Consider the following 12,417-nt stretch of genomic DNA (forward strand, 5'->3'; position numbering starts at 1 on the left):
GCCATAATCACTGGATGTCATATATATGCGTCACGCGTTGCCATTAAGACAGACTTCTGTTGTCGGACTCAGATTACGTTTTGGTTTGAGAACAGCGTCTTTATTTTTATTTATACCTTTCGCGAACACATAAACCCATCACTCGTGGCGATATTTGTTAAAATTTGGATGGACTCTGCTAATATTGGGCTGGGAATAATGCTAAAATAATGGTTCATCTAAATGCTCCAAAGCCGTTTAAAGTGCCCGAAGTTCATTATTTTACATGACAATTATCTAAGTGAGAAAAGGCAGCAAGAGCCCACAAATATCAGCGCGGAATGTTTCAACAAATACAATATTATGTTACCTCTAAGGTGTGTGGAAGACCCTGTCGTTAAAGAAACACTGTACTCTCCAAAGTATTTTTAAGTTCCTGGATTAAACATGTATGTCACAAAATAAATTTTCCCCGAACAATTTCGTTAGCGCAGTAATTACGCTGTGAGGCAGATCTGGAGTTAGGAGAGACGGCGAAATTAACACCCCCCCATATCAAGAAATTAAATAAAAAATACAAGTTAGTTTTGGTTTCGTTCCTGAATGCAAAAGTGCCTCCTGGCGTAAACATTACGCTAAAGATCGTATTTGTTTTCAGGATGAAAAGGCGACCATCGAGCATAACACCCTAGTATCCTCGTATAAGCAGGAAGAATTTATGTCTCTCAGTGAAGCCAGCACACTAGACAGGGCTCGGCACGCATCCTCGACCCTTACTATAACCGCCATTTTAGAAAATGGGTGGCGCCACCTATGGACAGTTGGAGTCGCGAATGCGCCCGTATTTACTAAGCAAGGCATCACGTTGTTACTAAACCTGTGAGTAGTTGCCCAATACGATCGTTTGGCAGTTGGGAACCGCATTCCAGAGACGAATGGTGATCGTCATGTCAAACGCTGTGTCAAAAAAAGAAAAAAAAAAAAAGAAATTTAATAGCCGGCATGGCGGCGCCCTCCTTCTGATATCGCCCTGGGTGAGCTCCCACGTCGCCCACCCCTAGGGCCGGCCCTGGCCACAGCCGATAGGGGTGTAGGAAGAATTAAGAGGCGGTGCACTTCGTACCGGAGAGACATTTGGCGCCGTCAGGTTTACCGAGCCAGCCATTCGATGCCGCCGGGGGGCGAAGAAACGTGTGGATTTCGGGATGAACCTTTTGTAGAAACATCCTTTCGAGAGTAAATAGTTCTAGTACCCTCCCTCTCTACCTTCTGGCGGAGCAGAGAGAAGATGGTTTCTTTGTGTCGACTTCGGGCAGAAGATAACCCCCGATGAGGACAAAGGCGACTTCGGGGGAGCTGTATCTAGGTCACAGCGCCTCAATGAATGGGCGAACAAGAGTCGAATGGGTGGGAGAGGCGGGTGTTGTTTTCTCGCCCCTTAGTCTCAAACCCAGTCGCGTGTCTAAGAGGCAGCAAATTTTCGACGAAAGGTGGATTTCTCTGCTGGGTTGCCATTTCGGACTGCGTTGGTAGGTATTTACTCCCATGCATATTGTTTTTATGATGCTCGGGGATACCAATTTGTCACTGTTCATTTCAATGCCACAATCATAATACCTGATAATCATTGCATTCGGTTCGACTTCCTTGTCAAAACTTCAATAAAACATTTCCGTGTACTTTCGAACGAAAGCGCCAAGTGCCTCATGAAAGCTGGTCGCGTCTCGTACAAGCGATTCGCGCCATCCTTTTCTGTTCAACCTGGGCCTCCATTTCTAAAACTTCGTAGCGGCGTTCAGGGTTCCATATACGTTTTGCGGTATATTTTCTTCAACTTTGTTACTTTAATATTAATATAATGTTAGCACAATAAGGAATGCGCCGGTTTTATATTTTGCTTATTTTTAATCTGAATACTTTAGTTTACGCTTTGCGTTTAAATACTGCGTTTTAAAGCGAAGAGAGAAGCACTTCCAGTCGCTCTACGTTCGGTACCAATGGTAGCTCAACAACTATGTGTGTCACGCGACGGGCTTTTGCGTGCTTGTGCTCTGGATTCACAAATACCATCGCGTATCGCGCAGTGGCGGATCCAAGGGGGAGGCGACGGGGGCGGCCGCCCCCCCCCCCCAAACAAGGTCGACCCCCCCCCCCCCCTCCCCCCTTCTCGGAGGGCAATTTGACATGGGGGGACTCCCCGGTGCACACGAAAGAGTGGGAGAATAGTACCCGTACAAAATTTACCGCCCCCCCCCCCCCCCCCCCCCCCCAAAACCGAGTTCTCGATCCGCCCCTGGTATCGCGCCAGGCTGAGAGTCATGCGGAACGCTGCGCGGCGCCCAGTTTCACCACTCATGTGACGCCTGCTTAAAATGATACTCCAGCGTTTTTTTTTTTGTTTTTTTAGCAACCCCATCTAACTATATTTTTGGAATGCGGCCTTTACCCTTTCCAGTATTGTAATTCCTATCGCGAACTTTGAAATAGTTATTACAAAATCGGCAAGTGAAAATGATGACAAGACCGACACGCCAATATACCCGCGCTTTTCAGTGCCGTGACGTCAGGGGTAGGCAGTCTTTCAGGGGAGCGGGTGCTCTAAAAGCGGACTATTCCGAGCATTTGCTTCGTGCTGCCGCGCAGGTCATGGAGCGGGCTTGAAACTATTTGTAATCAATTGGGAACAAGGTCTTCAGAGCAAAGAGTTAACCCCTGCCTTCCCCTGACGTCACTTCTTCATTGTTGCCAGTAGAAGCTTTCACTTTGAAAAAACACGGCGAGGATCAAAAATGTATAAGTTCAATAACTTTCCGAAAAACATTTTTTTTTGCCTAATGTTTGGGTTATTATTTCAGCGACGCCTGTTGTGTTTAGCAAACTTTCAGGCAAATCGGGCACTATGAAGAAAACGCCGGAGTACTTTTGTTTTACCGCCCGTGCAGTTGCCTCCCTCTCGCGTCAGCGTGCCGCGGGCGCATTGACTTCTACCCTGCGACCTTCGCCTTCCTCTCGCCTTCGTCCCCTTCACTTCTCTCCTTTTTTCTCCGCACGCGCTTCCCTTTCCACTGTTTTGTCCACAGACGGACGCCGTCTGATTTTCCTGTCACGTAGGTAGTAATGCTAAGGCATATAAAAGCTGACAGAGCAGACTAACAGTCTTGTGTTGTCGTCAACCCTTAATCTGTTCTTGTTTTTTCTTAGCGCTTTTATTACGTTAAGACTAAATATAAATTAACCTGCGCAACTTATGCTCACCACCACTAATAGATTGGATATGAATTGTTGCAAGTACAAATCCAACGCTTCCCAGAAAGTCCTTGGACAAAAGCGCCGCTATATAAAAATAAAGAAATAAATATTTAAAACCAACCGGAAAACGCTTAGTTTTTAGAATTAATGTATGCGGCACAGACTTTTTAAACTTTCTTTCTCTTAAATGGTGAAATAATAATAATAAAAAAAAAAAAGCTCTACGCGTTAGTTTGGACGTGAAAGGGTTTGCGCATCGAAACATGGTATCTTGTTATTGACAAGCAAATAAAAATAGCAGCAACTCAAAGGCGTCGTTGCGCTTCCTTTTTTTGCTGTTATCATTCTAACCCAAAACTAAAACAATTTTTTTTTTTTACAGTGGAATAGAAAGTATCAGGGACAGAGGGCGTCTCTAAAATCATCGTGGTAAACTTCCACCAGCTAGTTTGCGCACTGACCGTACCTTTTCTGCTGCACAGTTGTTTGTTTAAGAAGACACGTTAAAACGTACTCTCGGTGCGGCTAGACGTTATTCACTTTGTTTCTATCCGCTTCCTTCGCCGTCTTCCCATTCGATTATATCACCGACAACCTAAGAAGCGAAGGGCGTGGTGAGTCCCGAACGTCTCCGAATAGCTCCGCACCCAATGAGATGGCAGCAATAGCGAATAAGAACGCAATAGTGCGAATCGCGAAGCAAGAAACATGAACATTAAAAGCCGGCACTGACACGGTATTAATGCTCGCCAAGGGTTTGAGTTGTACGTGACATATGAGAGCCCAACTGCCCAGAACAGAATTGGCGGCTCGAAATTCGGCTTCTTTCTGCCCGACTACCGCCCATCGAGAACTGGCCTGTTTTAGTCGCGCTCACTCTCCTCTCCGTGGTCAAGGGCCGTTTTCTAAAGTTTAGATACAACCACCAACTTTAATCAAAGTCGTGGGTCATTGAAAGCACACACTTAATATTAAAAATCGAAAAAAAAACGAAACCCATTGTTTGTGGCTTCCAAAAAACTGCAAATACGTGAACTAAAAAAAAAAAAAAGTTACACGGAGAATTGGAAGCATTCTGTGCGTTTACTGCGTAATCCTCAACATGGGGTCGCATCGCGTATCATAGGTCTCGCAGGCTGGACTGCGATGGCAGCGGACGACGGACGTGGGACCTCTACTTCGGAACTGTCGTTCGCGGTACCGGCGAATGGGTCTTCCTTCGAAAGAGAAATCTTGAACTGATCAAAAGAATTGATCTTCCTCCCGTACGACACGCCCAACCACCAGGCCGATTTGCACGAAGACGTCGACGAGCCATTGCCCCTTCTCGTGGATGAAGACATCGCTCGCGCAAACGTCAAGCACGAAGTGCGTCCTTCGAGTTGAACATGCGCGCGTACGATTTCTTTACTAGGTGTAAAATGTGGCCAATGCGTGGTGCTGTCCTACTGCGAGGCGGGAGTTCCTTCGCTGGAAGGAAATCGGCAGCAAGGTTTCCGACCTACAGTATACCGACTACATGATAACGACGAGTTCCCCGGTAGCTCAGTGGAAAGATGTCCGCTTCACACGCAGCGGGCCTAAATTCAACCCCCGTGTGGGTGCATTTTTTTTTCCAAACATTTCGCGATATTTATATATTTTATTTTTACAATTATCCCGGAAAAAACAACCAAATGTTGTGGACGAAACTTCGCTGAAATAGATGGTATGCGATTCCCTTCTTGACACCTGCGAACTTAATGTAGTCACGTTCCACATAAGGCAAGGAGCAGATAAATTGCGTAGCGTCCTTGCCAAGGTGCCCGTAACTGTTCTACAGGAATTGTAGCCAGCCATTGGTCCCGATCCCGTTGATCTTTCGGTAACTTGTGCAGACTCTGCCGCAGAATGCAACTTTCGGCATCGACATCTTGGAGGTATTCTTTTGGAGCCGATCAAGGGAATTCACCACGGGCACTCGCTACTCATTTCCAAGTCTGCAATGTAAAAAAAAAAAAAAAAAAAAATTCATCTTGAATTAGAGAACAGCGAGCGGAACAAACATAACTGCAAAAAATCGCACGGCAAACGGTTCCCGCAAAAAAAAAAAAAAAAAAAAAAAAAAAAAAACGACGCAAGGTTGGGTTTAGGCACGTGACGGCCGGGCCGTGCGGAGGTTTCGGTTTGGAGCAGTTGCGTTTTTCTTTGGCTTTATCAAAAATATACGTGACTCTGTAGCAAAATATTAATTGGCTAGTCTTCCAACACCTAAATAAATCGTCTGACAAAAAAAAAAATTTTTTTTTTGGGGGGGGGTCTTGTGTTTTTTACAGGATGTCAATAACTGCTAAAAAAAAGTGCATGCAGACAGAGATTTTACAGGGAGTTTAATGCAACACGTCTAGGGGGCATCCGTCTTTATCGGATAAACAACGTTCCGAGTGGGACCTGCGTACATGCACGCGTGTAACCGCTTATACACATCGTCGAGACAACCACCGCAGGGACTGTGTAATGTAGCCGCCCGTGCCGCGGTTTCAGTTGTCAAGGCCAACCGCTGCCCCGTGTTTGCGATGTCGAACCGGTTTCCCGTCTCAACTTTGCGGGTCGTCACAGTAATCGATCCATTCCCACAGAATGAACAAAACTTTCCTATTTACACCGCTGCGAATAAAACATCAACATTTGAAAGCTTGCAAGGCCAAGACGTTCCATCGTTGACGTTCCTCGTCGTCATTCCTTTTTTTCTTTCCGTTTTTGTCCCGTACGCACGCCAACGGAGGTTTATCCGACATTGGTTGCAGCAGTAGTAAAAACAGGTAGAGAGAAACAAGTCTAATTCCGTTATTTTTAGCTCTCACTTAGAAATTGAGTAAATTGAGTAGTGAAGGCCAACCGCTACCTCGAGTTTGCGATGTCCAATTGTTTTTTCATTCCAACGTCTGGATATGAAGCATACTCTATCAATCGAAGCAAATAAGGCGAACTCCAAGCGCTCGACTCAAATGTCGCTCTACGGGGCTGTCAGTAACACTGCGTTCGTGCTGGATATCAGGATCTGCGGGTTTGAGACGGTTCATTTTTGCCGCAGCGAAGGGCGAGCCGAGAGTTGGTGATCTGGCCACGGCTATCGGAGGCAAGAATCTGTCATTCGACCTTCAGCCTACTGCCAAAGGACTTGGAAAGACGGACGAGGGCCGGGCAGACGTCTTAGCAAGGTTGAGTCGCTTGCTGGACGGTGAGTGAATGCGTATTTTTTAGTGGTTTGATCATCCTATATGAGTGACTGGATAAACTACAGCATGTACACTAACACTTTGATCTCACTTTTGACAGTCCGCGAAAATCGGTTTCTCAACGTATCGAGGGTGGATTTACTAGAGAGGTGCGGCTGGGCGGTGCACTCATAAAATTAAAATATCAACGGATAAACTTACCTCGTTCAAGAAAGGAAAAAGGCGAGCCTGTTTCGGGCAATCTACGGCGTCATTACCCGAGCGACGCAGACGGTGTTCGTTGACTTGGAGACGCTGCCAACAGATGGCATATGCATCGAAAAGCTTTTGCTGTACTATGGTGCCTGGAGCGCGTCTCCGACTGGTGCGTTTAGCGTCCTATATGCTGCCCATACATCGAAAGTGGTTCCCAAGTGGCAACAAATGACGTCACAGAAGCCGGAGTGTCATGCTGTTGCCTGTTGCGATCCTGGCGGTTGGTCGGAGAAATGCTGGCGAAAAGCACGAGCGAACGCGAGTGTCGCTGTCGTCACAGCGTCTCAGGCGTCCCAGCTTTCTGCTGTTGTAGCTTCCGTGGACTGTCACAGTGACGGGTGACATGTAGCAGAACAGGCGTCTGCCACATCCACCATAGCTCCTGAGTCCCCCCCAGGATCGCGACCGGCGACAGCATGACACTTCTATGACGTCACCAGGCGGGAATCGAGGGACCAGTTTTTTGGACGCTGTAAACAGACCAGTCGGAGAAGCGTTCCAGACACCATACCTATACCATCTGCTATCAAAACCCATATTGGCGCGCCCCGCTCGCCTTCGATGCACACTCCAATTGTCGGCGGCGCGTCCAAGTCAACGAGCACCGTCTGCGTCGCCCGGAAACTGGAGCTGAAGACTGCGCGAAACAGGTTCTTTTCTTTTTCTTCCTTGAAGAAGGCATGTTTATCTGTTCATAATCTAACGTTATAAATGTACCACCTAGCCGCACCTCTGTGTTGTAAATCTAAGCGCGATACGTCGAAAAACCGTCTTTTGCGGACTGCCCAAAGTGGGGTCGAAGCTGTGTAGTCTTTTTCAAAAGTGTAGTGCCCAAGGCGCGCGTGGCCGGAGCGTACTTACTCCCGTGCAGCGGCGCTCTTATCGTCCGCGCTCGCTAGCTGCGAGATTTTGAGAGCGCGGGGTGATTTCGCTTACGAATCGGGCCAAAGTCGCGCAAAATAGCGGGTGCGCCGTGCGTCTTGCCTGCTCTCGTTGTGTGCTTCTTTGTTATCAAGGCGAGCGCGATGCGAGAGCGAAGTTTCCCCTCTCTCTCGGAGATCTTGTAGCCAGCGAGCGCCGCTACGCGGGAGCGAGCCCGCTCCAGCCACATGCGCGGAAGGCTCTACATTTTTTAAAAAAAGACTAGCCATGCTGCGTAAGCAATATACCGTATGAGCAGCGATTGAAGTGAGTTGAACAGATAAACGATAGCAATATTTTGTTTTCTTGTAGTATTTCTTTCCCTGTTTTTTGTTACGGTTTTTCTTGTTAGCGTTAGTTCTGTTAATGAGTGCGTTTTGATACGTGTAGTGATTTCTACCCTTGTAATAGCTTTCACTGACTGACAGTACGAAGAAATGAAATATGGTCACAGCTTGCTCTATACTGTGGTGAAAGGAAAATAGATGTGTCGAAACGGGGCCAGAAAGAGAGAAGGAAGTTTACCCCCGTGAGCTGCATCTCGACATTTGCTGCCAAAGCACTATATTCATTTAATTCGAATCAGTTCGTTCCTGTGGCTTGATGAACCGTTTCTTTTTTGTAGATCACAACCACCATATTCCATGACTAAATCTCTAGACTAAATTAGAGAAATAAAAACTGGGATGCGGCAGTGGACATCGAGTTCCTATTCTGAATATGGACGTGCGCATTCACAATCACATTCGTCCCATTGGCTCGTGAGTTGACCTAAAGCTTCTTGATGCCTTTTTGTTAATTGTGGACCGCATTCGTGGTGTTGTGTTTTTTTTTCTCTTCAGCATTGTTGAAAAATAAAATATAAGTCAGTCACGTTAGCAGTGGAACAAACAATAACGAGCCGGAAAAAAACAACAACAACAAAGCAGCTACATCTCCTTTTGGCTTGTTGCGCTGCCAAAGTAACGATTCGCAGCATGCCTTTGGTTTAGCTTTCCTTACACTGCCTTATGAAATAATTTAGCGAATGCTTCTGCCGTCATTGCGCCGATAAATACTGCCTGAAAGACAATATTGAATGAATTTTCTTTTGGCTGCTATTGTGGAATGTTGCTTGCTGCGGCTGCTTTTGACACTACTCTGGATGTGCTTGGTTTCGAAGATCCTATGCCTTTGTTGTAGTGCTTGATGAAGTGTGGTGCCAATCCTTTCTCTGCTTTCTGTTTCTTGCTTCGAAAACTTCACTGAGCACCGGGGCCAGGCAGGAGCCTACACAAACACCTTTCTTTTACCTCAATATTTTGCCGTTGTATTCAACGAGTGTCATTTGAATGTATACGGCAAGAAGATCTGTCAAATTCTTTACGGAGATCCGTGAGGTGTTTTGGAACTTGCAAAGACCCTATTCATGTATTACATCGGAGACGGAATTCAAGACAACTCGGGGGTCAAGACTGTAGTGAAGTTATTTTATATCTTACGAAAACATGGAGTGTGGCTGCGTGCGGAGTGAAGGGAGTTGAGGTGGGGGATTTGTCATGTGGAGTTCAAAATCCTAAAGGGCTGGAAGAGAGTCAACGTAGAATGATGCTTCTGTAGAAATAAGGCCAAATGCTTTTGCCAGCAACCTCCTTCAGATACTATGCTCCTGAGCTTCGCGCTTTTCTTGTGTGTCTTCGCAGTAAAAAATACAGAAAAATATTGTTTTTCAGGTGATCCGAGTGTTTTTTTGTTTTTTTTTTGAGAATGGGCAGATTAATAGAGGTGCATAGTCCTTTTGCCTTTGCATGCAGAGATTCTAATGGCCTTTTTAGTAGTTGATCAAAGTATTTTTCCAATGCTTTCCTGACCTCTCCGCAGGCTCCTTCATCCCAAACCCACAAAAACGCCGGTCTTGTCTGATTCAAGCAATTTAAGTTGCTTCCGGCGCGACTCTTCAGCTGTGTTCCGAATCGGCAATTTGCCTGCTTTCGGAAGGGGGTGGTAACGGATTGAACGAACTGCCAAAAAACTCTACCGCCCCTTTTCTGGAATATGCGTGGCGACCTGATGTACCGAATTCAATTGGTAAACTCTGGAGGTGGAAAGATCTGGAGAAAACTTGGGTCCAGAGGAAAGTACTTCCAATGTACCAGGGAAAAGTTGTTGGTAACAAAGTATGACTGAAGCTGCCTGCTTCATTTCAAAGATACATCTTCCTCCTCTTAGACTCCGCTGGCTTGGGCTTTTCATCCGCAAGAAAACAGCTGACCCCGGAGTTGAATCGGTGCTAGGGTTTTCCTTTCACTACTGGTCTTCTATCTACCGCCTATCGTGCAAACATCTCGAAAGAAGATCCTCCAAAAAATTAGGATCATGGAGAATCTGCTCCAAGCCTCATGACTCATTTCTTTGGTCCTGAATATGGGTCCCATCTTTCGTTCACCTTTCTTCAAACCTCCGCTACCAGACTGCCGGAATCCGCACAGTGCACCATCGTTACATCAATAAATGCATGTTCTCGCAAGGTCAGTAATGAAGTGTTTGACCTTCCAGTCATACTTTGTGACCAACAACTTTCTCCCGGTAGATTGAAGGTGCTTTCCTATGTACTTCCAAAGTGGGTTCCCTGGTGCGATAGGCACCATATAAATGTCGTTGTTTGTTGAAAGAACTGTGAGTGTGTCTCCTTCGTCCATTTCAGTCTTTTTTTATGTTTTTTGTATGAACTATGGCTTCACGCGTTCTTTGTTTTCTCGTATAGCATTTTAGGATCAGATCACATTATTTTATATTGTATGCTAGAGGAACTAAGCTGGTTATATGTAAGGCTTCTTTGGTTGTATTCATAATCAGATTTGTTTAAAATAAGTTTACATCATGGGACTCTTTTTAAGCTCGACTCTGTACGCAAAAAAAAAAAAAAAAAACCGGTTTCAGAGGGGGGGACAGCTATTTAAACAACGATTCTTTAATTAGAACTTTCTCGTTCTAATTACAATCACTTTCATGAGTGCAATTTTTGAAAGCCTACTAATCGTCCTAAATATTGAAAATGACTTATGTTGTAGCAGACGACGCGCACTTGCGCCATCTTTTGAAAGGTGACTGACATTCGAAGTTGAGAAGTTCAGAAAAAGCGGCTGTGATTCTGTCCCTAATGCAGAGGATTCTCGTCTCAAATATTTTCTCGCGCTTCTTGCTCGTTCTTGCAGTGAATCGCAAGTAGTATTGCGATACAAACGACGCGAGAAGCGCGTCATAGGGGTCACAACCAAGTTCTCAAAAACACCTAGGGTCTATAACCTTTTCCACAAGGCCGCGACCATCTTGAATGTTGTCACTTCTGGTATGCGTTAAAACATACTTTTGATCTCTCCACGCCGCTGGGAGGTGTTCACGTAAAATTTATGATTGTCACACACTCTTGTTTTACCTCACCTATATTTTCTATCATATTCCAGGTTCAAATGTTTTACTATTTTTTCGTCCCGCATACCAGATACGGAACCCACGTGACTGAGAACGAAAGGAAACGGAAAACGTCACTAAAGCCCACTGTAGACCACCCGAAAATAAATAAATAAATCTATCAATACTTGGAAACCGCTAAAAACTCCACCGTCCACAAAACGGCTGTTTCCACCGCTTGAAAATTCAGAGAATTGCAAAGTTTAGGGAGAACGCTAAACTGGCTACAGTGTTCTTGGATGCTCTCGACAAAATCTGATCAAACACGCACGTCGCCATTTTGAACTTAAGGATCGCGCAACACCCGTATCCAGATGTGTGCACTATGGACATATTATAAGTCGTTACGTCCATAATAGGACCATGAATTATCAAAATTCGGGGAGCAGCAATAATTAAATCGGCCTCTTACGCCAAGCCATCCTTCCCCCCCGGGGTTGAGCAAGGTGAAACAGCTATAGATAAAGGAAGACGTCACACGATTAAAACGATTCAGCCATATCCGTCCATTTCGTTATGCAGCCATCGCAGCCACAAGTGGATGGGTTATTCATGCTAGCCTCTTCTTGTTCCGGGTGCCCTGAAGGAGAATGAACACGTAGGAATTTGAACCTTCTGAGTTTGCAAGTTAGAAGGTTATTTTAGCAGTTATCTGGAGAAGTCTCAGAGCCGTGAAAGCGATATAGGATTCGACTTCGAGTGGGCAATAAATGTCGACGAAGGCGTGAAATAGAGTTGTTCAGGTAATCATTCATTCGGACGTATGGCTTTTGAAGAGCGACCCTTCAGAAAATTGCATGTGATTCAATAAATGTTTTTGTGTAAATTTGAACTGATATACAGAACAAATTGTAGTGTCTGAATATTGTTTACGCAATACTGACGTTTTGCCTGACTCGTTAGGCAAACAGCAATCTCACATTTTTTGCGAGTGTATAGTCTCTTCGAGAAAATTAAGCCTCCGCTTAAATTAGTCCATGGCAGGCGTGAAATGGCTTCCACACCCATCAGCACAAAATCGCGATCCCTTTTGATAACGTTCGTGATGACTCCGAATTGACTGATGGTATAAATGCATAAGGTTCTGGTATCCTTTCTTGGTTACAAATAATATACAGACAGTTTCTAAGAACCCCCCCCCCCCCCCCCCCAATGTTTTTATTTTGTTGAGGCGTCGTTTGTGGCGATGTTTGATTTATAAATCCTTTGTCGGTGAATCTCACCACAAGTTGCTCACGGGACCATGTTTTACGTGGTGGCATTCTTTTTCCTGGAATGAACGATTTTTTGCACCATTAAGGTGCTTTCACTCGTCCTTGTTCCTTTCTTATTTTGTTTCGGCACC

General features: G+C 45.4%; 1 protein-coding gene across 1 annotated transcript in view; it reads left to right on the top strand.

The window, feature by feature from the left end:
- LOC120843219 overlaps positions 1-8,377 on the top strand; it is a 33,150-nt gene extending 24,773 nt beyond the window's left edge. Inside the window, exons 2-3 of the mRNA XM_042290663.1 lie at positions 6,302-6,448; positions 8,248-8,377. Coding sequence (XP_042146597.1) covers positions 6,302-6,448; positions 8,248-8,270 — 170 coding nt within the window. The 3' untranslated portion in view covers positions 8,271-8,377. The remainder of the gene's footprint in view (positions 1-6,301; positions 6,449-8,247) is intronic.
- The last annotated feature ends 4,040 nt before the right edge of the window (positions 8,378-12,417 follow it).

This window comes from Ixodes scapularis, unplaced genomic scaffold (genome assembly GCF_016920785.2).
Source record: "Ixodes scapularis isolate PalLabHiFi unplaced genomic scaffold, ASM1692078v2 PGA_scaffold0__279_contigs__length_252992795, whole genome shotgun sequence".
Taxonomy (NCBI): domain Eukaryota; kingdom Metazoa; phylum Arthropoda; class Arachnida; order Ixodida; family Ixodidae; genus Ixodes; species Ixodes scapularis.